The sequence below is a fragment of the Osmia lignaria genome, chromosome 3 (assembly GCF_051020975.1).
Source record: "Osmia lignaria lignaria isolate PbOS001 chromosome 3, iyOsmLign1, whole genome shotgun sequence".
Classification (NCBI taxonomy): domain Eukaryota; kingdom Metazoa; phylum Arthropoda; class Insecta; order Hymenoptera; family Megachilidae; genus Osmia; species Osmia lignaria.
Window position 1 is genome coordinate 10,997,239 of NC_135034.1, and position 24,678 is coordinate 11,021,916.

General features: G+C 43.0%; 1 protein-coding gene across 2 annotated transcripts in view; it reads right to left on the minus strand.

The window, feature by feature from the left end:
* LOC117608003 (ATP-dependent DNA/RNA helicase DHX36) overlaps window positions 1-24,678 on the minus strand; it is a 69,558-nt gene that overhangs the window by 44,091 nt on the left and 789 nt on the right. For both annotated transcript variants that reach the window (XM_034332396.2, XM_076693176.1), the window contains 15 exons: window positions 24,092-24,667; window positions 23,831-24,020; window positions 23,588-23,762; window positions 23,361-23,509; window positions 23,158-23,290; window positions 22,885-23,080; window positions 22,545-22,809; window positions 22,172-22,464; window positions 21,681-22,107; window positions 21,395-21,603; window positions 21,238-21,320; window positions 21,074-21,165; window positions 20,580-20,988; window positions 19,141-20,499; window positions 14,890-15,445 (listed from right to left, as the gene is read on the minus strand). In XM_034332396.2, coding sequence (XP_034188287.1) covers window positions 20,892-20,988; window positions 21,074-21,165; window positions 21,238-21,320; window positions 21,395-21,603; window positions 21,681-22,107; window positions 22,172-22,464; window positions 22,545-22,809; window positions 22,885-23,080; window positions 23,158-23,290; window positions 23,361-23,509; window positions 23,588-23,762; window positions 23,831-24,020; window positions 24,092-24,667 — 2,885 coding nt within the window. In that variant the 3' untranslated portion in view covers window positions 14,890-15,445; window positions 19,141-20,499; window positions 20,580-20,891. The remainder of the gene's footprint in view (window positions 1-14,889; window positions 15,446-19,140; window positions 20,500-20,579; window positions 20,989-21,073; window positions 21,166-21,237; window positions 21,321-21,394; window positions 21,604-21,680; window positions 22,108-22,171; window positions 22,465-22,544; window positions 22,810-22,884; window positions 23,081-23,157; window positions 23,291-23,360; window positions 23,510-23,587; window positions 23,763-23,830; window positions 24,021-24,091; window positions 24,668-24,678) is intronic.

Sequence of the window (24,678 nt, forward strand, 5' to 3'; positions counted from 1 at the left end):
CTCGAAAATTTGAATGTACAAGCAGGCAAGAGCGAGTCGAGATCCCCTAGCGAGTTTTCGCGAGTCAACGCGAAAAGCTTTCTTTCCGGAAAGTGTCGAGCGTAACGTCTCGAGAGTGAGAGCCAGCCTCGTTTGAGTGTTAATACTAATTTCACTAAGTATCCGCCGTCTAATGAAATGGACGTCGCCGGCTACAACTTCGTCGCGGCAGGTCAGTGACCCGTTAGAGTTTAGACGTACAGGAGAGGAGTGAGCGTTCAAATAATCATTGGCGTTAGAGTAGAATTGTCGGAGTAGCGTTTGGTTGAACGAAAACGATAAATAAATAAATGAAAAATTGATTGAAAGATTTTCGAAAAATGTTAAATAGCGTGACACGAAAATTGTATGGCAAAGGATAAAATTAGATCGCGTTTCGCTTCTTCTTCTTCTTCTTCGCGGTAGTGATTTAATTGCCTGAAGAGGCCGGCAATTGATCCCTTCGCGATGATTCCAGTCATTAGGCGGCGCCTTCGAGTGTTTGAAAGGGTCACTGACCTTCCTCAGGCAAGTTTTGTAAGCAGCGTTTCTATCGTTAGGTACGCACACATATATACAAGTCGAGAGCAGGGATTACGTTAAGCTTCTGTTCCTTCTTTCTATTCACCGGTCGACATGTTTTTTCAATCTCGATGTTTGCCAGCTACAACGCGTGTTACAGGTGGTATCGGATTCGATCGTTTACTTTCGATCCGACTTCCTGCTTCTATTCCCGTGTTTTCTAAAACACTATTTTTCAAATTCTCGCTAAACCTTAAGGTATAACATTGCTAATGTTAACCGGACGGAAAATGGGAGAAGTGGACCGCCTTCGAACAACTTCTCCCCACCTCCGCGCGTAAATCGAGCGTAATCAATTAAGACGACAAGTACACATTTCTTCGTTCAATGTCGAACTGAAAAGAGTGAACGGGTAGTTTCAATGGAAAATCGATCGATCATGTGTAAAACTTTATTTTTACGCAACCTTCGGCTGGATTTTTCTTTTTCTTTTTCCAAGAAAATTACGAATAACCTGAACGGTTTGAAATTTCTATTAGTCTATTACACAAGGTAATAGAACACGTACGTCTATTTACGCTCGAAAGAAAAAGAAAGGAAAGGAGGTCAGAGTTTCGGAGGCTTTCGGTTGGTCGGCGGAGGCAAGGATTTACGGGTTCCGTTCGGTCCCCTGGTTGCGCAACAACATCGGACAATGTTGGGGCAAATTTGACGAACTAACAGTAACCACGTCGTGACTGTTAGACGAAAGAACGCGTAGCGTATACGGTGACCGAGTAACAAGGAGGTCAATCACCTTCCTTGGAATATTTCAGCAGAAGAGTTCGGTTAGACTGTTAGAATACGATTTTCGGCGGTTTGAAAAAAAAAAAAAAAAAGAAGAACCGGCTTCCAACAATTCTCTTTTGATATGAAAATATATTTACAATTTCGTTGCAAACTTTCCTACCGTTATTTCCTCGAAATTTCATTTCCGTCCGAACGAGACGAAACGAAGCGAAACAAGAGACAATCTGGTCGACCCTAGTTAGCCTACTTGATGGAACGAAATTACAGTATGCCCGCGAAGCGCGAGCGAGAAAGAGGAGCGGTAAACTCGGGGCAGGGATAAAGGAATCTTAAGCTCGAAACTTTATTCACAAGCGTCCGCTATAAATTCCCAATGAAACGTGCTACGACGTGAATCGAGTTGTACCAGCCGCGTTACGGTTGTACCAGTAAACTAATTAACCACGTTAATGAACCGTGATATAAGAGGCAAACGTACGCGGTTGCATTGCCGATGTGTATCGCGCGTGCCCCCGGGGGTTAACATACATCCTATAACGTTCACGCGAGCACAAACATGGACACCCGAGACCTTTTTCGGTAAGAAACAGCGTCGATTATCAGGGAGATCGCGACGATTCGCCGATTACGCGTAACGGTATCATTGCCTACTAATTATATGAAAAAAAAAAAAACATTTAATCGCGGCAAGGATTCGTGTCTTCCTTTTCCTTCCATTTCTATCACTTTATTTTCATCTGGAAAGGATAATGTCTTTCCACGAAAATTGTGCAATCTCGTGTTTCTCACGCATCGGGAGTAACCGGTGCATCGTGTTCTGCGATGCAACTCGGTGCAAGGAAAAGGAAGATTACGTTGCAAAACGCATGCAATTTGTCGCGTCTCGTTTTACATAAGAGACGATCGAGCGTTTCGAGGCGTCGCTCGGTAACCAGAATCTTTCTCGAACCGATTATCCTGTTAGCGTGCCTTGCGGGGACACTCCGAGATCAAAGTGTTACAACTTTGCGCGACTGTCCAATTTCTAAACTATCTCAAACGGTGGAAGGTTAAAGAAAAAAGGGGAAGATGAACGAGTCTACTTAAGGGCATCGGTCCAATTGCCACGATTATCGAGCTACCGACTATCGTCGTCGTCGTCCTCGATCAACCTGGACCAACCTCCTGGATTCGCGCAGGTGCATCGCGGTGACGATTGATTGTCGCGAGCCGGAGAGGGTGGCCGGTACAAAAATACACGCGCATATCATCGGGTCGATACGCCAATGGAATATTGGCCGTACTATTGAGTCAGAACCACCATACATTAACATATTTAATGCGGCGGTCGCGTATACGCGCAGCCGTTCACGTTGCACGTGCACGGTATGCACACGCACACGGTGGCACGCATGCGCAAACTATGCACTCCAAGAGTCATTGACCCGCGTATAAAACACTAACACGTACGCGTTCGCACCTACACGAGAGTCAGCGAGCCGCGGAGCCGTCGTTGGTTCGCGTTCGACTACGGTGGTGGTGGCCGGCGATGCCTTGCCCGGTGGTGGTGGTGACGGCGGTGCAGTGCACTGCAGTTGCAGCATTGCACAACGCGGGATCGTGTGTTCGCGAGGATTGTGTTCTCCTCGCAGTTATTATTATTACGAGAGAGATGCGAAAACACGGAGCGGGGTTGAGAAACCTTCGGCTGCCTACGACGAGGACGATGACGATCGCGATCACGGAATAAGACTCGAACGTATCCGCGAGACGATTCTTCGTATTATTCTACTATCTGCACCCGATCGGGACACATTTGCCTTCGAATCGAATTATTATTTCGGTGTCCTAAGAGTCATTGTAAGATAAAGAATGGTGCGTTCGGCTATCGTTTATTCGAATTACTACTCTGGTTAGAGTAGGTGATATAGAAACGTCAGATTGTTTCGAAGTGTCGATTACGAACGAGGCTGAAACGAGACGAGAAGGGATCGGCAACGATAACAAACAAATTGTCCCCATGAAAGAGCACCATGTGTCCCATTTGCGAAAACGTGGCCGATTAAGAAATTGCGCCGCGGGGTTAACCAGCACGACTCAGCTCTAATTGCTGGTTAACGTAACGCTTCTACGCCTCTCTAACTCTATTATTTCAATATCCATCGCGTGCCATCTGTCCTAACCCCGTTCGATTCAGTCGAAATTTCAACGTATTTCATCGAAATCAGATGCGAGGGACGACGAATTGCCGCGACTGGCCCAGCAACGACAATGACTATTACCCGATTTTCGAGAGATTTGCGGTCTGCCGAGTGGCGAACAGTCGACTGCCGGTCGGGAGTGGGGGGAGGGCACGGTAAAAAGCCCGGGGACCGCAGGGACCCACGCGAAACGGCCGCGAAACAGCGTAGTTGTTGACTCGCTGACTGACTAAACTAATGACATCGTTACTGACTGGCCTGGCCTTATGCCGTTCTCTCTCTCGCATCGGTAGCCTCGCGCTGCTTTTTCTCTTTCTACCTTGGCTGCTGCGGCGATGTGTGCGCGCGAGTGCAAGCGGTGCAACGGCGCACTCTCACACCGATGCACTTTCGCGCGAGCACACATTCACGCAGTCGCACATTGAGCACAGACTGCGATCACTGCCGAGTTCAACGATCCCTCGGCTCGTCCCTCTCGCGCCCTCCTCCTCCCCCCCCAACAACTTACCCTCCCTTCCCCTCGCAGGCTGTAGCTTTCTATCTCTCGCTAACTTTTCGCCTGTCTTTCGTCCTTGTCTCTCGTGCCCGCTTCACCGCACCCTCGCTGCCCCTTTCTCTTTCTACAGCCTGGTTATATCTCTGTCCGCCACCCTACTCCACCCTTTACCCTCCTTTTTCGAGACTTCTCTCACTCTCTCTTTCTCCCTCCCACTTTTCTTTCGGTGCATCGTCTCTCCTCGTTCTATCCAACGCTCCCGGTATCTCGCCGTCCATCTTGTCCTTTCCTTCTATGCCCACCTATCTCTTTCCCTCTCGATACCACCCTCCCACCCTTCCACCCAACCCTCGGAGTCAAACTCCGCACGGCTACTCTCGTTCCTTCTTTCACCATCTTTCACGCGAGCGCAACGCTCGGTGCAGTCGGACAGCGGCGCGTTCGCCAACGGAGAGTGCAACGTCTGGGGACCCCCTTTCTCGTTGCAGCGCCGAATGGGATATCGAGGAACGATAATGGACCTTTTCGCGGACCGCGGCCGCTCGCGATCCGTCTCGAGGATAGAAATTTCCATGGAACCTCAACGGTTTCGCGCGCTTTTCTCGCGTCAAAAACTTGGTCGCCGAGACGAATCGGAGAAACGGCCCTGAAGGCTCCCGTTCGTCGTCGCGTTTTCACGCGAAGATAAAGGCAACCGAGGCTTATCTGCCGGAACGTCCTCGTTTCGTTTCACCGGGCACGTTCGATGAACGCCGCCCGTTAATCGTCTTAACGAGCAATAAAATATTATCCATGGGAGACGGAAACGCCGCGTCGCGCGATGCGTGCTCGCGCGAACACCGTCGAAAGTGAGAGTCGTACGAAATACGTATGTACGCCCTGGCACGCGAGCGCGCATGTGGGCGCAGAAATACGGCCGATCGACGAGCCGCATCCGTGTGGATGCGACCGATGCGTCGATGCGGATCTACCGGCTGGAATGTCCGGTGCAACTTTATCGCAGCTGATCGTGTGTTGGATTCGAAACGACGTGGGAGTGACGCGGTACGCGCCAACAACTCGTCACGGTGTCCTAGTAATGGCGAACACACGCGGTCGACGTTCCATTTTTTGGACGCGTTCGTCGTTTTCTCGATGACGATGCACTTCTGTTTTTGCACTCGACCCGCGTACACGTTGCTCATTAGCTGCGTCATACTCGCGGATGCCTCGGACACTTTGCGCGATTTCCTTCGCGAAACGAACAGATTCTATGCCGGACTGTCGTTCTACCCATCGCCCAGTGTAACGTTTGCCCAATCTAGCGGGGAGAAAAATCGATTTTGCAACCGGCACAGATACGCCCAATGACATAAACAGAATGTCCATTTCATAGGAAAATGTTAATATTAATGTAATTTTCAAATGTAATTTAAAAAAGAAAGTTTGAATAAATTTTTATAATAAACATTCTGTATACTTGTTTAATGGATAAATTAATAGAAAAATTTTTATAATCATTTTGGATAATGATTATCTAATGATTAACAAACAAAACCAACGATAATTAGTATTTCCTTGATGAAATATTTTTGTCCCGCCAGATTGGCCAAACGTCACCACTGTGTCATCGGAAGAAATACGAATCAATTGTTCTAGATTCTAAGGGATCTTTAGTTGACTCGATTGATTCGTAGGTACGTGCAAGTTCTGAGATAAAGGTCTGGTAGTTGGTAACGAGCGGCGAAAGTGTGACGGAATCGAGATAGGTCCGTCAATTGGCGCGCATTATGAGAAAATAAGCACGTTCATACGTGACACGGCTGGTAGGAGCAGCCAGAACTGACCCCCGTGCTTAAAGGTCAGTGCGACTCGGTGCTAACGACTCGATAACCACCATGATTGTACATATATTGGCCATCTTATCAAACGCGGCGCGCCGTGGGCATTAAATTCTATCACTTTCCCCCTGCGTACAGAGCTATTTCGCTCGTCATCTCGAGCGTACCGTCGCCACGATCACCAACAATCGTTTCAACGCTCGATTTTCTCCTTTCAGAAGAGCTTACCAAGCTTGAAATCGAACGATAATCGTCTATCGGCAAAGAAAAGCTAAAAACTTTCAAACGAATAAAATTACAACCGGACTGCTGTACAGAGTTCCAATGTTACGTCCACCTTTTCGCTCACGTTTTTCGTCCCACATCCACGTTATTGCAGACAAGGCGTGGCCTTGTGTGCAGAATTTTAACCGGCGATAAGTCGAGCGAACGAGCGAGCGCGATAACCGGAATGAAAATTCCTCTCGAAACACCGCGCCCCTACCTCCATCGTTACTATTCCCATTTTTCTCCCTTTTCCCACTCCAAGAAGAAAGATCTCCTAAATTTCGTAGATCGCCTCCGTAAATCAGACGGTTCTTTTGATTGAAAACAGTCTCGACTAGCCGGTGGGTCTGCTTCGCTCTCCGCACGATCGCGTCGAGCTTGATTTATCAACGCGTTACTAGAAATAATTAGCCGCCAGTTGACAACGCTTGCCACTTTCTAATTCCCCGACTACCGGTAGAATTTATCTACTCGGATTTCTCGATAAATTATCGATTTATGAATCTTTATTTCCAAAATTTTGAAATCGAATTACAAACAATAGGACAACGAGATCGATCGGCGATTATTTGCGTTCCAGATCCGCGTTAACCGTATAATTAATTACCGGAAATGAATCGAGGAACGAGGAACTTTATCGTTTAACGATCGATCACAGGCCAGGTCTCGTTTATCCGTCAGATAAATACATTAGAAGAGCTTAGAATGTAAATGAGAGCGCAGGATCGAGCGCAGGGTGGCGCATCGTTCGTTCTCGTAAACAAACGGTTTACGATCGCGGTTCGCGCATGCATCATCGAAGGAACTTTTAATAGTTGCCCGTCGGCTTTAGTCGCAATAATCGTGTCAGCGGGGAACGTTTATTGCCTCCAGCTGGGCAGCTTTTGGAAACTGGTCAGGAATCTTGAACGCCACATGGAGACGTCTATCAGCGCGCGGACCTAACCAACGTCAATTAAAACGCTTTATGACCGGACTGTCTCTCTTACGCGAGCTTCCTCCGCCTGGCGACGGGAAAATTTCAAAACGCTTTTCCGCGAGCTCGCGTAACAAACTCCGTCGACGCCCACCGATTACCAATAAAATCCGTCGTTGGTTGATTTAATCGGCTTAGGATCGCGGGATCGCGAAAATCTGCCAGCTAGCGGACGGGGATGATCCTCGAGGATCGCGGGAGGAAAGAAACTTGCGCCGATAGAACGCGTCTCGACATCGAGCTGCAAAGTTATTTCTGTACGGGCGTCTAGAGAGGTCTAGAAATTCTACCCTTATAAATTTCATTTTACCAACGAACCATTTCCATCGGCAAAATTAAATAAACCTCGAGGAGTCGTCGAAGGTTGCTACGAAAACAATTCCAACGGAGCCCAGACAAGATCTCGGCTATCGAAAGGAAAGAAAATTCTTCGCTATGCAAACAATGAATCGAGCAACAACGAAAAAACAACCACTCGATCCCTTCTTTCATTTTTTTTTTTATTTTCTCCCCTTCGTCGAGGACCCTTGGGTGGCTGAACCAGAGAATACGCGAGGGTATAAACCGACGGTGAGAAAAAGAAAAATTCGATCGATCGGCCTTAACGACCGGGTTATCGGCGAACAAATCGTGTCATTGTTTCAACGATTCCGTCCGAAAGCGACAATATTGTGCGCCGTATTGCAAACGCACCGCGTGTATCGGAGCGAGGAAACTGGGACGGCAACAACGGCGATAACAAAGAAGCCACTGCAACACGCTTTTGCGACCATATTTCATACACCTATTATGTATGGTATATCTATATAATATGTATGTTATACAGAGGCGCGTTGTGCGCCTCGTTTACGGCGTTAGATAGGTGATAGAAGCAACCGTTTGAAGCGCAAAGTGTTCGATAAACTTCTTACTTGACACGTTTCTCTTGGTAAAAACAAACTTTCGGCTGATTTTCAGATGAAAATCTAACTTGGTCTTTCAGGGAAGCGAATTTCTCGTGCTTGTTAACCCTTACGACTGTTCCCTACTAAGAAGGAATCATCGCTCGAGAGATTCCCGAGGATTCTTCAGTCCTAATCCACGTTTAAACTTACGACGCATAAAAGTCACGGGGAATATCCGTGGTTGGGTTATCCTCGAGGAAACGAGCGGCGCCCGTATCTCCATCCTCGAGGAACCTCGGAGGAACCTCGACGTTTTAGGAGGGAGCAGACGGTCGCGAGGTGTACAGGGTGTCAGATTTTTCTTTTCGTTTAGAAATTTTTCAGATTTTCGTGTGAATTTTTGAAGTGATCTCGCTCGATTTTTCAAGCATCGATTACACGACACCCTGTATATCACGAACGAGGGAGAAAGTTTCCATTGCTCGTTTCGAGTCCTCGAGTGCAGGGGGAGACGCGTAGAGGGGCAAAAAGACGGACCATAAAGAGAGAAGAGAGGAGAGGAGAGGACCGTGACGGCGCCGGTCATTGGCCCGTTGACGCAGGTATATACACCAACGCCTAACGGAGTGTACACGTCCGTGTTATGTACTTGCATTCGCCGAGTCAAGGATGCGATTTGCATACGGTCATCGGATGTCTCTACGTTCGCACCAGAGCCACACTGACATGTCTGGTATTCGTTCTCTGTCGTTGGCCCGTTCATACGAATACGCAAGCGGAATAAAGAGTGTCCGCTCAGCAAACGCGATACCATAGATATACCCGTAGATATTTCTTCTCTCTTTCGGCTAGGCGTAATTATAATCGGGTTGTGCCCCGAGGCATTATTCTTACCCTCGCGTACCCTTAAGGACTCCCCTCTTTCACCTCTCCTCTCATTACTTTCTTTTTCTTCTTTGCCATTCCCGTTTTTTAACCCTTTCAGAGGGCCAGTGCTTTTCTTTAATTTGCAGATTTTTCTCAACATGCGAGTACTTTTTATACTCTTGGCTTATCTGCTTATAATTAATTGTAAACTAAAACACTTTTTTTTCAGAATTTTTAAATTATGCAATATTCTGACGTTAGCAAAAATCTTTGATTTCGATAATCTGTTCGGAAGAAAAATATGCCCGTCAAAGGGTTAAAATACAGTTGAAATTCTAAATTAATGCAAGAAACTAAGTCTGCGTCGGACCAGACGTCTGTATCTATACCGTGGCAGTAGACCGTGTTATTTTACCGAATAAACACCTAAAAACGCGGTAAATATTCTATTCAACGTATTCGCGTTTAAAAGTAAGAGTAACCTCGTAAAAAGCTGTGCTCGAGGTTGACGAAGTTAAATGTTCGGTAAATTGTAAAGACAGGGATTCGATAATAAGTGGAAGATAATGCGAGCCAGGTTCTCTGGTTATCTCGGTTACGCTAATACTAATGGTGTTTTATGGACGACCTATACCGTACGCATATTTTACTGACTGCGCCTGAACATTTGACGATTGCTCAATTAGCAGTTCGATTTTTTTTTTCAGAAATATCATTACGCGACGCGTTGAAACATCTATGAGTCGTTGAGCAACCAATGTCATTAGGAGGGAAATACGAACGAAAATATTTGGAAATCGTTGATGAAATCGTTTCGAATAGCTTCGAGCGTAAGTATTTGGAAAATACGAAGATCAGCATTGCCATTGACAATCAAAGGTATTCGGATCGTCGTTCAAAGCTGTGCTCAACGGTTCGTAAAACGGTGAGGGGCGCTCGTGGAAAACGAGAGAAGTTTGGAGAGCACGTTGCGAATAAGCAGATCGTGTGGGACGCGACGAAGACAATTTTAGACGAGGGACCGAATTTGAACAGCCGGCACGCACGTTGATATCGTAAATTGCATCGAAAAGCTGCGTGGTTCTCGCGTCATAATTTCATTCTCATTCCGTTCCCGATACGAAACGAGCCAACAGCAGTTGGAGCATCCGCTTGGTAAACAATTATACAGGGTGTCGAGTCGGTTAATATCAAAGAAAAATCGCTTTCGAGCGCGAAAGAATTGGCAGGAGGAAAGTTTCCTACTGAAACGTTCACCGAATGACCCGAATCGCGTTCACCTTCGACCATCGACGGCACACTGACCATCCGACAGTTTCGTCCCAGCAAAACAACCGACCGATCCGATTCCTCAGTCCGGTCACGAATTTGCCCGTCGATTTCGTGCAGAGAAAGAGAAAAACATAACGAACCTTCATCCCTCGGACGACTCGGGAATACCCTGCCGTTTAAATCCGCAAAACGTCAATCAAACGTAAACAAGCTTGTAGAAAAATTTAACCACGAATCTTGGTAAATTTAACCCCAGAATTTCCACCCTTAATAATGAAAATCTACTCTGACACGAGAAAGGAAAAGGAATAGTTGCCGATTAAATTCGACGGTAGTTACACTTTCGAAATTGGCATCAGCTGGAGAACGTGACTTCCGTTTTCTACGTGATCGGAGCGCGTACACGCGAGCGGAACGACGCGAGGCGACGCGACGCGACGCGTCCTTGGCTTGCCTCGAGGATCGAGCGAGAACTCGAAACGGAAGGCGCACCGCTCGTGTAACAAGCAGCGATAGATAACTATAATAAACTCGCCTCTCGAGAGTGGCGTGGCTCGCGTGAGGTAGGTCAGCGTCCCACTCGTCGGCAGGAATCCCTGGCACACTCCTATTTCCTTCCAGAATGCCCCGTACACGATCCAACTATCGCCCCATCCGTTCGACGCATTCCGTTACCGGTGTTGATTCGTTAAATTCTTCATTAACCGATTTTCCCTCCGAGACAACCCCGAAATTTCATCTCGCTCGACGAACGAAACAAGAGGGAACGATGATTCTTGGTTGGAGCCGAGTTTCTCTGGAATTTCTCGCGAGCCGGTTAAGAAACGCATCTCGTCCGGACGAGTTATTAACCATAAATTTGTTCCACGGTTACGAAGCCACCGCTCGCCATCTGAATAAGAAGAAGCCTTTCCGAACAACAAAAGACAACCACTCTGGTCCATTGTTCGGCTGCACCTTGTGATTTTCAGCGGGACCTGGGCTAGAGTTTCTGCTCTCGCTGATGTCCGTCACGTGATTCCTCTGAAACGAGGCATTTGCATTCCTCCCCTATACCGTGCCTCCGCTGATTTAAGAAGGGAATATATACGCTCGTTCGGATCTTCTCCGGTAGACTTGTTCTTTCCGTCGTTGAAACGAGTCTCTGAGACAGTAGAACGAGTCGCGTGAGGCAGGTCAGGCGTCCTCGGCCAAGGGAATGATTCATTTTCAGAATGGGCTTCTTCATCGAGGCATTTGCATGCCTCCTGGGCCTTCTTCTCATTCTCTTCTTATTCTTCTTCTTCTCGTACCTTCGGTAACCATCTACGCATCGCAATTTTTCCAAACGATCTACCTCTCTTATCTCCTCCTAACATGTTTCTCTTGAAAAACGATTTCGAAGTCGAATGATAAATTTGGATCTCGTAGGAAAGTTGTGAAACTTCGTTATTTGGATGGTGTACAGATAAAAATAAGTAGACCATCGAGCGCAGTTTCCATCGTTGGTGAAATTGAATAATCCTTTGTTCTCGAGCGAGCTGCTTTCTGCGAGGAAAATCGCTCTCGAACGGGAGGAATTACGTGAAGCAGGTCAGTGTCACTCTCACAGGAGAAATCATTCTTCGTACCCTTCACTCGTACCACGCTTGATAAAACTATTAAGATTCTCTGTAATCGTCGAGCGTCATCCGCGTCCGTCGTTGAAACAAATCCAAGGTACAACATCCCGGAGAACCGATAACAATTTTCCTACACCGTACCGGTAAATGCATTATAATCGAGATTCTAAGTTTTCAACAAATATCGAAACTTTTTCAGATTCCCTTTTTATGTTCGAAAATAAAAGGCACGATCTAGACACGTGCAGCGAGGTAACGCAAGCTAAACTAACGACAGACACCTGCAGTCGAACATAAATAATCCGAGCGAACGAGTATGCATATATCATATGCTCAACTATAATAAGTTGAGTTGTATCCGTGGCTTTCAGGACCGGCCTCTCGTAGAACCGGCGAGGCATGCGAATATACAGGGTGTGATCGAGAATATAGTTTCACGTGGATCCAAAAATCTCTTGTTTATCGAACGATGAAGTAGTATAGGTCAGTGATCCTTCCTTACCTCGCCTACTTTCACAATTTTCTTTATTCATTGTCAGAAAAAGATCTGAAACCTTCTAATAAAGCGATGAGAATAGATCTGGTATATTAGAAGTAGGTCTAACGTTATGGACTATTTGGACCAGAGTGTTGTAGGTCGATGATCCTTCTCGACACCTGCTTTCACTATTTTTTATCTGAATGAAACGTTTTCTGACTAGACCGAAAATAATCGATCGATATTCCTCGATAAGGTGTATCAGATAAAAATAAAAAGATAGGTCAGTGATTCGATATCTGATTCGTGTACCGTTCGGTTTCAATAAAGTCCCACGATAAATGGAATAAAATGATATATATAGATAAGCTGAATCCTCTGTGTAGTGTGATTAGAAGCTTGCTTCCTACTTTCGATGTTTCTTTATCTCGACAAGTTTCGTACATTAGATAACCGTACGCTAATTAACCAAAAGAAACTGGGTCAACTTATGCTCGTTATCGTTGAAATGTTTTAATCGCTTGGGAAATATGTGACTCTTAAAATATATTTTCTATATTAATTCGTTTCAGATCATCGGGCTCGGTGCTCCGAATAAAATTAGCCACCGAGCATCTTCTTAATTAATCGAAAAGTTCGTTTCTTTCTTAACCCTTGATTTTCTTGATTTTCGAAACTGAATGCTCGTCGGTGTATTATTCGCGGATGAACGATACAGATGAAATCGGTGATGCGTAGAACAACGTCAGTCGATTGCATTTGTATCGATATAAAATTGGCTAGTTTCAACTGAGCTCGTAAACTTAATCGATTGATCAAGTGTTAAAAGATTGATACAAATTTCTGCTTTGTTACGTGATGCATAGTCACGGTCATACATGTTACAAGCAGATACTCTTTCAACGAAAAGATACAACGTTCAAAATAAATTCATCATTTTTCTACATTCTTATACCTGCGAATCTTCGAATTTAACTTTTCTGGTTTTAATTATTTGATTGCGTGTCGCACTTCAAGCACCGATCACCGAAATAGAATTTTAGTGAATTGTTTTTTTTTGATAAAAAGACGAAAGATCGAAAGCACGAGGAGAAACTTGGAGCAAGTGGAGGCAAGACAATTCCCTGGTAAATTAGACGCGAAGCTGATAGGCCATTCAAGGCCGCGTGCTAGCTACGAAGGAGAATAGCGCATTTTTCTAGGCTATTGATTGCGTCTACCGAATATAGGGTAATATTCAATCTACTTAATGGCACGGTTGCCTGCGTGCACCGTCCTCGATTTCATCTCACCGTCAGTCGTGTTGGAATACCGGGCCTCGATGTTCTTTTTTCCTTCTTTTTTTTTTTTTTCTTCCTTTTTTCGTTCCACTTTTGCGCCTAAGCAAAATACTCTGGTCTCACCTGACCCGCGTCTTAACTCTTTTTCCCCCAATAAAGAAAAATTCCCTTTTCCTTCGAATAATCAAAATCGGAAACGATCGAAACGTGTTCGCGATTCTTGATACCCTTTTACATAGAACGAAATGAAATCGGATCGATTCGCATGGAAACTATCGTGAAATCAACGTTTCCACGCCGATCGATCTCGCCGACAGTCTGACTAATTCCGTCGAATGAATCATTCCATCCAGTCTCGAAAGAACACGGCCAAAGTGCATTGCACCGACACCAAATTGAACTTGAATCCACGTTTGCTACGCTACGCTCGCTCGCTCGCGAGATAACACGCGTTCGATCGTCGCGCTTCTTTAAATAGTACGCGCTTTTTCCCGGGCTTTTTGTTTCTTCTTCTTTTTTCGCGCGAAAAGAGCCGCGTGTTGCGTAAGCAGCCGGGATATCTATCTTCGGCTCGATAACTTTAATCGAAATTTTAATCGAATTACGTTGATGGAAAAAAAGGCATCGAGACCATCCTGTTTTCCATCGATCGGACGGTTGATACCATGGGACAGACGGTTAGATATCGGAGGAGAAAATGAACGGCGCGACGCGTTGAAAACCGCAGAATCGTCCGCGAGCAGATTTCTAACGAGCCGCGTGGATAAAAGCATTCATTCCCATTCCCATTACGTGCAAGTATTACACGAGCGTGAAGCAGAGGCGTGTTAGCGTACGATACGCCTGTGTAACCTAGAAACCTTTCGTGCGATCGAAAGAAAAATCGGTGGTTTCTCCTCCGGAGAAAAATCGAGTCTTCCGCTTGGCAGAGATGAAACTGTTCCAGTTTCCCATGCGTGACCCACTCTCAGCTCTGTGAAGGGACTCTGTTTCTCCCTCGCTGTCCGCACGTGTTCTACGTATTCGCGTTCTCTTTATCACGGGCGTGGACCGGTCGCGATGGAAGAAAAGTCGAGCGGATTTCTTGCTACTCTTATAGCTGTTTTCTAGCCTACGCGATATACGATGCGCCGCGACGAATGGACTTTCAACGGTTTCTTGCCAGACGGCATCGTTTCCACGCGAGAATTCTCTACGATTCCAGAAATCGCGGACGCGTTTCCTCGCGAAAATCACTCAGAAAGCGATAGGCGACGCGGTGCAACGTTCGCGAGTTGATAAAGTGCAACGGATCGGTGCACGGAATCATTGAGAAACGTTTCTTCAATGTCGAGAGTGTTACAATATACACGGTGTATTTTTCACACCGGTTACCCGGTGATAGAGGAAGGAAATGCTGGTCGTAAAATGGTAAAATGGTAATCGTAGAAGGCACTTACCTGGGAGCATTGATGATCGGTCGGCCCATTGCCCGTTGCTGGCGCTTCTCGTTACTGGGAAGGCGCAGGTAATCTTGGTCGCCAAAGAGGAACAGATCCTTTGAAATAATCATGTCCACCGTGTGGTTGCCGGTTATAGCTGCCCGCCTCTCCCTTTTATCTTTCTCTCACTGCCGAACCACTGACTGTACAACGCGCGACGACCACGAACACGACCACGACCACGTAGAAACGAACAAGATTCTCACCCAAGTCCCGCCACCCGAATATGTCCGAACCGATCGCGAGCAACGATTCACCGGCTTCTTCGCCGCCCTCTCTCTCGTCAGCAAACGGACAACATTTTCGTTCACCGATCCAGCGACAAGACACCGATGACGTGTCTCGATAACGATACTTGATCGCGAGCATTAAGTTCGAGGAAGGTTAAAAAACGTTCGTCAAGTAATATTGTTCGAACTCGAACAGCTGATCGAGTTTAACCGTTCGATTGGATCTTCTTTGGTAGGGTGACGACTTGAGGTCGTGCCTTTGCGAGCAGCACTGTTTCGGTCGTCTGAAAACGAAAGAAAATGATTTTGATTAGTTACGCTTTTGTGGTGTGCCCTTGTATAAGGTTGTACGCTTAAGTACCGTGCGTCGCCGACTCTCCGGACGAATTCTAGTACCTATAGAGAAGCATACCGCAATGTGCCAGGCGACAAATGAAAAAAATTTCCAGGTTCCTCTTTATTCCCGATATATTCCAGCTGGATGGAACGGAACAATGAGAGAAACGAAGGAGTAGAAACGGAACGCGTAGAGAATGTCAAGTGCCTCTATTTTCAAACGCGCTGTCTATTCGCGATGAAGTAAAGAGCCGCGGCACGTAGCACCGAGACCATTTTAATACGACCCACGGTCGGTAAGTTTAGAATTACGAGCGGAGTCCATTCTACTCGAGCATATCTGATATTCCCAGAGAACGCTGCGCTACCGTTCACAACGAACGCTTCGTATACGTTCGTGAGCGTGACTAGCCGCAGCATCGCGTTCATTCATAATCGTCTATTACTACTAGCGAAGGTAATCTGTCGAGTAATCCGTTACCGGCAACCAGGCCAACAAAAACAGAACGCGAACCTTTATTTCGCGATATTATGTTTGGCATCGTTACATTTCCTCTCGTATTCGTCGATTAAAATTGCCTGATCGCACCGATGAACGATACTAGAAATTCAATATAATGGAAAGAAAAAGAAATTGAATAGAAATTTTTAATCGTATTTATATTCGAAAATATGTTTGAAAGTTTCGAAATATCAAGTACGCCTACAGCGCCATCTTTCTAAGTGTATACGTCAGAACGCATTCTACGGTCGCACGAAGAAATTCCAAACAAACGGCCGGAATGTAAATAAAAAAGTAGCAGTAACGTTTTAAAGCTACCACTGACGGCCGACGAGAAAAGAATTTGAAAAATTCGTCTCAATTTCGCGAAACAGTATGCATTTATACGTATATATAAATATGGGTTACCTATTTTTGTTGCCAGCGTACACTGATTCGTGTCAACGACGATCGACTTCCGAATTCCTCGAATGATTCGAATCGCCATCGTTTCACCGTGGATCGTCGTTATTTATCGACGAGATTTGTCAGTGGTTTAACGTAATTCTAGCATCGGGAACGCGTAGACGCGGTGGCAAGGAGATGGTCAGGTTAGACGTCGCGTTTCAAACTGACGAAGTAAATCGAGCGGATATACGCGACGGACGCCACACGAGAACGCGTCCCATATTTACATCGCGCCAATTTTCACCTGCCAAGCATTAGTCACGGATGAGTGGCTAACATACGAAGACTCGTATAACGCGGACATCCTCCGGATGATTTTGACAAGTGTTCCTAATTAGTCGAACCACCTTAAAACACGATTACGAACGACACGATTTTAATTTCACGGCCGCCGATACGTCTGATCGCCTACTGACGCTATATGTATCGAACTTCCGTTCGATAGTTCCGTCGAGCGACAGCCTTCAGGCGGGTAATATTAGTGGCGCTGCTGTTCGAAATCGTAAACGTTGAGGAAGGTTATGATACCGGTATTGTACGAAAGCGATACCGTTCGTTCGGTAAATGTTACCTTGAAATCACTAAAAAGAATTCCATGGATATAATTCACGCTCGATAATTTTAGGTTATGTCAAGTTTAGGTTATAAAAACATTATCGATCATTTCGAAATAACTAATCGATCAATGGAACGACTTTTCGAAAATACGAAATTTCCAGATACATACACGTTTAGCTACGACTATTATCAATGAGAATGTGCGACGATTAAGAACAATTATCTCATCGGGAGTAGTACGTTTCGTGTCACGGGTGCAATGATCTCGGTCTGTTAAACAACGAGATCAATGAACACCAACGGTCGATAACTACCAACGAGATTACGACTTTGAATTTCGATCACCGCCGTCTATTCGACGAGCTTCCATCTAATATCTGCACCTTTCAAACTAACCATTGTATTTAAATATTATTGTATCATTCGATGAAATATTCCACCTGTTGTATCGTGTAAAGTGGCGGCAAATTAACCGGTGATCGGACCAGGCTAAAACACGTACTTATCCTGATTTACTCGATTAGAATACACAAGCCAACCGGTTGGATTTGTTCCAAACCGCGAACTTGTTGTTCCTTTCGTACGCTACAACCGGTGCCGTCTAATCGGACGTATCCGAGTTTTGAAAATTGAATAACCTAAAAATACTCGTTGATGAAAGCGAAATCGTTCCTTGTTCTACGTTTACGCAATCGTTCTCCAGAGATTTCTTTCCTATCTCTTGATCCTCTTATTTAAATGTACCCTCCAAATTTTCAGAAAGAAACTATGAAAATAAAGAAAGATAAGACACCGTCGACTCGTGACAAAGTCTATCATCCGTTGATTAGATACGAAATTAGAAAGGTTCATGAACTTAATGAACAAAGCGGAGAGGAAAAAAAAGATGGAGTCGTTCTTTCGGGTATAACAACCTGTTCCGGACCGAAGGATTAAAATTATTTTCTACGCTATGGGTTAATGCAGGGGTGGACAAATATCGGCCCCCTAAGAGTTTTTTTGTGGCTCTTCAAGACAGAAAAATCCGCCTTGAATCCAGATTTCCTTCCCATGCGCGACCAAAGATTCGTCTCGTATTTAAATAAATTCATGATTTATTGATTTTTATGGTACAATTTATACTTTTCTAAAATGCAAAGTTAACTAATGAATGCAATTTTAAAAGGTACGGCCCTCCGCTAACCTCCGCTTCCACAAAGTGGCCCCCGAGCCAAAACAATTGTCCACCCCTGGGTTAATGGAAGAATCATCAGGGTATCGGGGAACGTGCTTTTCGGAACAAGATTGGCTACACTGCGACAACCATCCCATTAAGTATTATTACAAAAATGTGACGTTTATAATACCTACGGTAGGTAAGGTCAGCGTATTGGTGATAAGGTCATTGCAAGTATGACGTATGCGTCCTTCGCTTGCTCGTCCTTCGTTACAAAGGAATGAATTTTTAACGAGAGAGATATCTGTAAAATGTCATTTTTCCTAACTGAAAATCCTCGTTATAACCGAAGAAGAACATTTGTTTACAATTTCTTAAAACGCCTACGGCAACGCGCTCGGTCGACTCAATCAAGGATAAAAGATTGAAAATATAACGCGTACGTATCGTTCGGTTACGCTTTCTTTCGTTAACGAGCGGAATAATAAAAATGTATGATCGAAGGGAAATCTAGAAAAGTCGAAAACACGGGAACGCAAGAGAAACGGTCGAAAAAAGAAAAATAATTGATCGCGATCAAGACATTCTTGCGGGAACAACCGGTGAACGAGAAAACACCGGTCACTGTGAATGACCCTGCGCCCTTGATACACTCGAGACACACTTGTTCTAGTCGAAAGTCAATTTTAATAACGGGTGTTTACGCGTCGTAAAAAGAGACACGAAATTACTAAACAGAGACTGGAAACGAAAAATTAGGTCGATTCGATGCCGCTACCATAATGCATCGCAACATCTTGCGAACGAAGATTCTTAAAGTAGCACATAGATGTCACAATAATCATTATTTACCGAAAAGTCAAAACATTTGAAAATTCCTCACTTCATTTTTACAAAATATCAACAATGCTCCGATATCGTTGAGTATTTCATCCGTGTCGATTTCATAGAATCAAATATGAAGTATCAGAAACACTTACCTTAAAAAGCACGATAAATTCCAATGCGTTCCTTGTCCTTATCGGTGCTCCTCCCGATCGAGGTACACGTTCCAGATCGTCCAGAAAGCCGAATAAAACTTTAGTAGGTCTCGAGTTCGATATTAGCCGGTATCTTCGGCCTCGTCGTCCTCGGCGTCGTCTTGCTCGTAGCTCCTGTCACACATGCACTGTGCATTGGCCACGAACATGCGGCCATTGCGCGGCACGCAGTCAATGAACCCGCATTGCTTTTCACCCGGAGTCGTCTTTGCCTTTTTTTTTTTTCGCTCCTTAAAGCCCTGCACGCACTATCGCCGGTCTCTATCCGCGGATCTTTGGCCGTACACATTCACGACATATATTCCGGTGGCGGTTTTGCACGAGGAACACCCGACCCTCCCGGTGTCACTGGCTCTCTTCCCTCTTTTCCTGCGCCGTGTCGTCGTTGTCTTTCTCTTTCGTCCGTGTATGTGTAGATGTATATGTGGAAATGTACGTGTCCGCGTGTGTGCGATATATACGCGGGTGCGCACGCGCGTATTCACGTCTCTCCTCGGGTTCGCACGTGTATATACGTATGTATGTATACGTCGCGACGAAAATCCCTCTCTGTCCCTCTTTTATTTTTCGTTCTCCCTCTTCCTTACCTTTGTGCGGTCGTTCAGTGACCCGCTCTCTCTCTCTCTTTCTCTCTTTCTCTCTCTAACACCAATCGTACGCGGCTCCGATTTTTCACTGATTTTTTTTTTCTCTCTCCCTCTCCCGTTCGCGAGCACGAGTCGAAAAGGAAGAAACGAAAAGATACGGAAAAAAAAACAAGGGTGTACGCTAGATACGGGATAAGGAACCGTGGTGTCGTATCACGCGCACTCGCACAACTGACTCTCTTGTATCGGAGTCTCGTGTTCCCCCCCGAAGTTCAAGCACAACTTCACGACGCGACACTCGCGGCGGTCGGATGCAGACTGAATCGAACGCTACGAGCATCGCTCGTGTTTTGTCGGATCACGTCCCTCCTATATCCACCCTCTCTTTTACTCGCTTGTTCTCGTTCTCTGCCCTCTCCCCCCCCTCTCTTTCCCTATTTACTTCTCTTCGCGGTGGCTATCAGCTCGTGCCAGACCCCAGGCTCATTTTTACTGACGACGCGCGAATACGCGTCCACAACAGTGGGGAGGCTTATTCTCGAAATTCCGAATCTTTTGTCTTACTGAAACTTCCTGCTTTTCTTTGATACAGATTAGTGAACAGTAACGACTGATAATAGTTCCATCGGTAGTGGTGGATACAGGTATTTAAATGGGCAATCGGTGTCCGAATAAAATAACATTCAGTCAGGTAACATTATGATTCTTATACCTATTAGAAAAAAAAAATTGAAAATTTATAAATTATTGCAATTATTTGTCCGTATTAAAAGAAAAATAAAATTGTTATACCTTGCCCAATTTATCTCACTGTGCAACAGGATTTGATATAAATTTAATCATCATACTATTTTTAGTTACTTTGTCTATAAAACTTTATTCTTTTTTATATTACACACTTGGTAATAATCCTATTTCTTTATTTAATTTCATCTATTTAGTATTATAATAAAACCATAGTCAATGAATTGTTATTTAATGGTCTTTCACATCAATTTCATTAGAAAATTAACAGAAAGTTCAATTTATGAATTTGTTTCAATACATTCTGAAGCAATAATTATAGTAATTACATTATTTGTTAAATAAATTATTAAATAATATTCAAACATCATCATACGTATTATTTCTCTGTTCTTGAACATTAGATTTGGAAAATCCCATACTCTCATTTGTTTGGCAGACCACATCTATAATCGCACTAGGATCATATAAATTAAGTTAGTGTTTCGATATAAAGATAAAACATAACAAAAAAATGCATTTAAACAGTGCACAACACTTACTTTAGTAGGTCGCCTTCGTAATTATTCCAGGTTACTGTTCCTGGATGTGTAATTTTATATTCTAACATATTATTAAACTGATCTTGTAGTTTCTGCAATAATTCAAACAAAAAATGTCAGTAAATTATCATTTTTAAAAAGTAAATTTTCATGTATTTTCATACCTGAATGAGTTGTGCAGTTCGTTGATCGCAAGGAAAAGTTTGAAAACTTGGCAAAGTGATAACGAAATTTCCTTTTTCTACTTCTGAAAAGTCCAAAACATCAATGAAAACATTAGGTATTTTAATTAATACAAATATGAAACATTCATTTACGTACTTATACAGATATTCGGAGCAGCAAATATAAGAATCGGAACGGTAACACATGTAGTGTCATGTAAATATACTGCAGTTGATCGCTGTTTCGTAAAATATGTAATAAACTGACTAGGAACTTGCTTGACTTTATCATTTACACTAGAAGGATGTATAGTAACTCGACCATCTTCCGGAGTCCATGCAAGCGTTCCATTTTTTGTGACATCCCTGAAAGACATAAATGGGATAAATGTATTAAAATTTGTGTTGCAATATTATATTGTTACGTTAGAAATTTTACGCACCTGATTACAGCAACATTTGGGTATAATGCGGCGCATACTATTGCTTTTACCAAAGTTATGTTATGAGAATTTCTATTGGCATTTGGATCACTAGGGTTTTGACTGTTCAAAAATTTCATTTCGTACAAATGTTGAGCAAATTGTGATTTCATTTCGGAAAGAAGTTTCAGCGTACTAAAAGAAAGAAAATAATTTCTACAAAAATAACCAGCATTTCCCCTTCTATACGAAGATTCGAATCTCGTCAATGCTTCGGCTAATGCTATGTGATCGCTATATTGCTCCTTATTAAGCTCAAGTTTCTTTTGCTTTGCTTCTGCCTCTTTCCCTAGAGGACAGTAAAATGCGTGTTTGAAACTTAGACTCGCTGCGATTGCAAATACTGGTTCGACACATGAAAATAATGCTGCCCATATGATCATTTTTCCTAAAAATGCAGAGATCGTTAGAAAATTATAATAAAAATTTATGTTCACAAACAAAAATATTACCTGTTCGTGGATCAACTGGCAGTTGTGCCAAATGATACCCTAAAGGTGTTAAATTTTCGTCATTATCTAATGCATTCAGGGTCCTGAGTAAATTTAAAGATAAATCTATAGCTTCCCAGTTTGGAGGGTTCATAACACTGTCTAGGAAAGATCTAGCCTTTCCTAATTGTAAAATTTTTATACGTAAAATAACTTCCTCTAATCGTGTTCTTAACATTTCCGGTAATGGATACTGTTCAAACGTCATTTCTCTAGCTTTCGAATACAAATGATAACAAAAACCAGGTCTTACTCTAAACAAATAAAATACAATTAATCAGACAGATATATTTTAAACAACAAGTTCATTTCTATAGAGTATCACTTATTTTACCTGCCTGCTCTACCTCTTCTTTGTTTCGCATTTGCCAAGGATATCCACTCAGGTTCTAAAGTTTGTACATTCTTCTCTATATCAAACTTTCCAAATTTCGTTTTTCCACAATCAATGACATATACTATATCTTCGATAGTTATAGAACTTTCAGCGATAGAAGTAGCGATAATTATTTTTCGAACCCCTTCGGGTGGTTCTTTGAATATGAGTTTTTGATCAATTGTTGGCATAAGAGAGTGAAGAGGATAAATAACATATTGACCTATACGTCAAACAATTGTTTAAATTATTACAATCATCAAAAACAATATATATTATGTCCATAAAATACACTTACTATCAGGATATCGTACACTATCTAACAACATCCTGTGTAATTTTATTATATCCATCATACCAGGAAGAAAAACTAAAATAGCTCCTGGACCTTTTGTACTACAGATATACCTAATCAATTGTTCTGTAAGTTCAAGAGATAATTTCTCACTTTCTGGGTTTCTTAACTGATCAGTCACGTGTCTTGGAAATGTTTTCTGTAGTAAAATAAAAATAATTAATCGAGAAAATGAGAAAATAATAAACTAATCCATCGCATAAGAACGATACTTGCTTGTGCTATAAGTCTGCGGATGTGTGGATCTATGATTCTGAAAAACTCATCTGTGGTCTCCTGCATTTTTTTATATTTTTTACTGTGTTTCCTATGATCTTGAGGGGGAAGCTGTGCTTCAGGAAACTTAAATCTATAAATTGATATATACTCTAATTTTTGTCCGGATTCTTGTTTAAAGTAAGCATAGCAAAAAATATTACCTTGTGAGTGATAAAACATCCTCTAAATAAAATTCTTCCACTGGGTAAGTAAAACCGGGAATGTGAATTATTGGACAGCCATTATAATATTTTGAAAATGTGTCCGAGTTAAGCGTCGCGCTCATTAAAATAACTTTCAAATCCGGCCTCTAAAATTAGTATATATGTTAAAGGGGGAACATCAGTTTTACTTTATTGAAATTTGAATTGAATGACACTAATTATACCTTTGGAATAATTAATTTTAATAGAGCAATAATGAAATCACTATCTGTAGAACGTTCGTGAATTTCATCCAGAATAATATGAGAGAATTCTTTTAAAGCTGGATCACCTTGCATGAATTGTAATAATAACCCAGTAGTACAAAATAATATACTTCCTCTATCTCTGGGTAATACTCTATAAGAAGTGAAGATATAATAAAACAATGATAAAATAAGTTAAAAAATATTAAAATAATAACATACTTTTCAAGCCTTATGTGGAAACCTACAGATCTACCAAGTTTTTCTGCTCTTTCAGCAGCAACTCTTTCAGCAACAGATATAGCTGATATTCTTCTAGGTTGAGTGCAAATGATTTTGGTAACACTACCATTGCCTTGTTCTATTTGGTCATCCAATATAAACTGGGCAATTTGTGTTGTTTTACCACAACCTAAAATACATCTATATAATAGCTAGAATTTCTTAGTAGAGTTAACATCACATCTTTAATAATAAACTCACCAGTCTCTCCACTTATTACAACAACTTGATTTTCTCTAAGTAATTCTAATATTTCTGATCTTTTTTGATATGATGGCAGTTTCGTTCGAAATTTCATCATATTCTCATATTCTTGCAAAGACTGTTTTGCCTTATATTCATTTATTAATTTCTCATCTATATCATTATCCTTGTCTAACTTTGATTTAACAAGTAAAGCTTTGGCAAGATTCTCTTGTATATTACCAGACACTATATTTAAAAACTTTCTCTTAAACTGGGAATCATGAATATGAACATATTTATTCTCCAATGCAGTATTGGTATCTTCTGTACAAGCTTCATTGTTATGTAGTTTATCATAATACCCTTTAGATCTTTCTAACAAATTTTCAATTTTATCTTGAACATGCGATGGAAGCTTAATGTTGCAGATGGATTGTTGCTTTTGTTTAGCTTTGTTAATGGCTTTGTCTCTGTAATATAATCCTATATCTTTTCCCTTTAACCATGGAGGATGTCTTTGCCCTGTGCTTCTTGAAGCACCATGATGTTCAGTGCGTGAACTTTCAGATTGAGAACTATCAACTTTGCTCCCTGCACAAAAA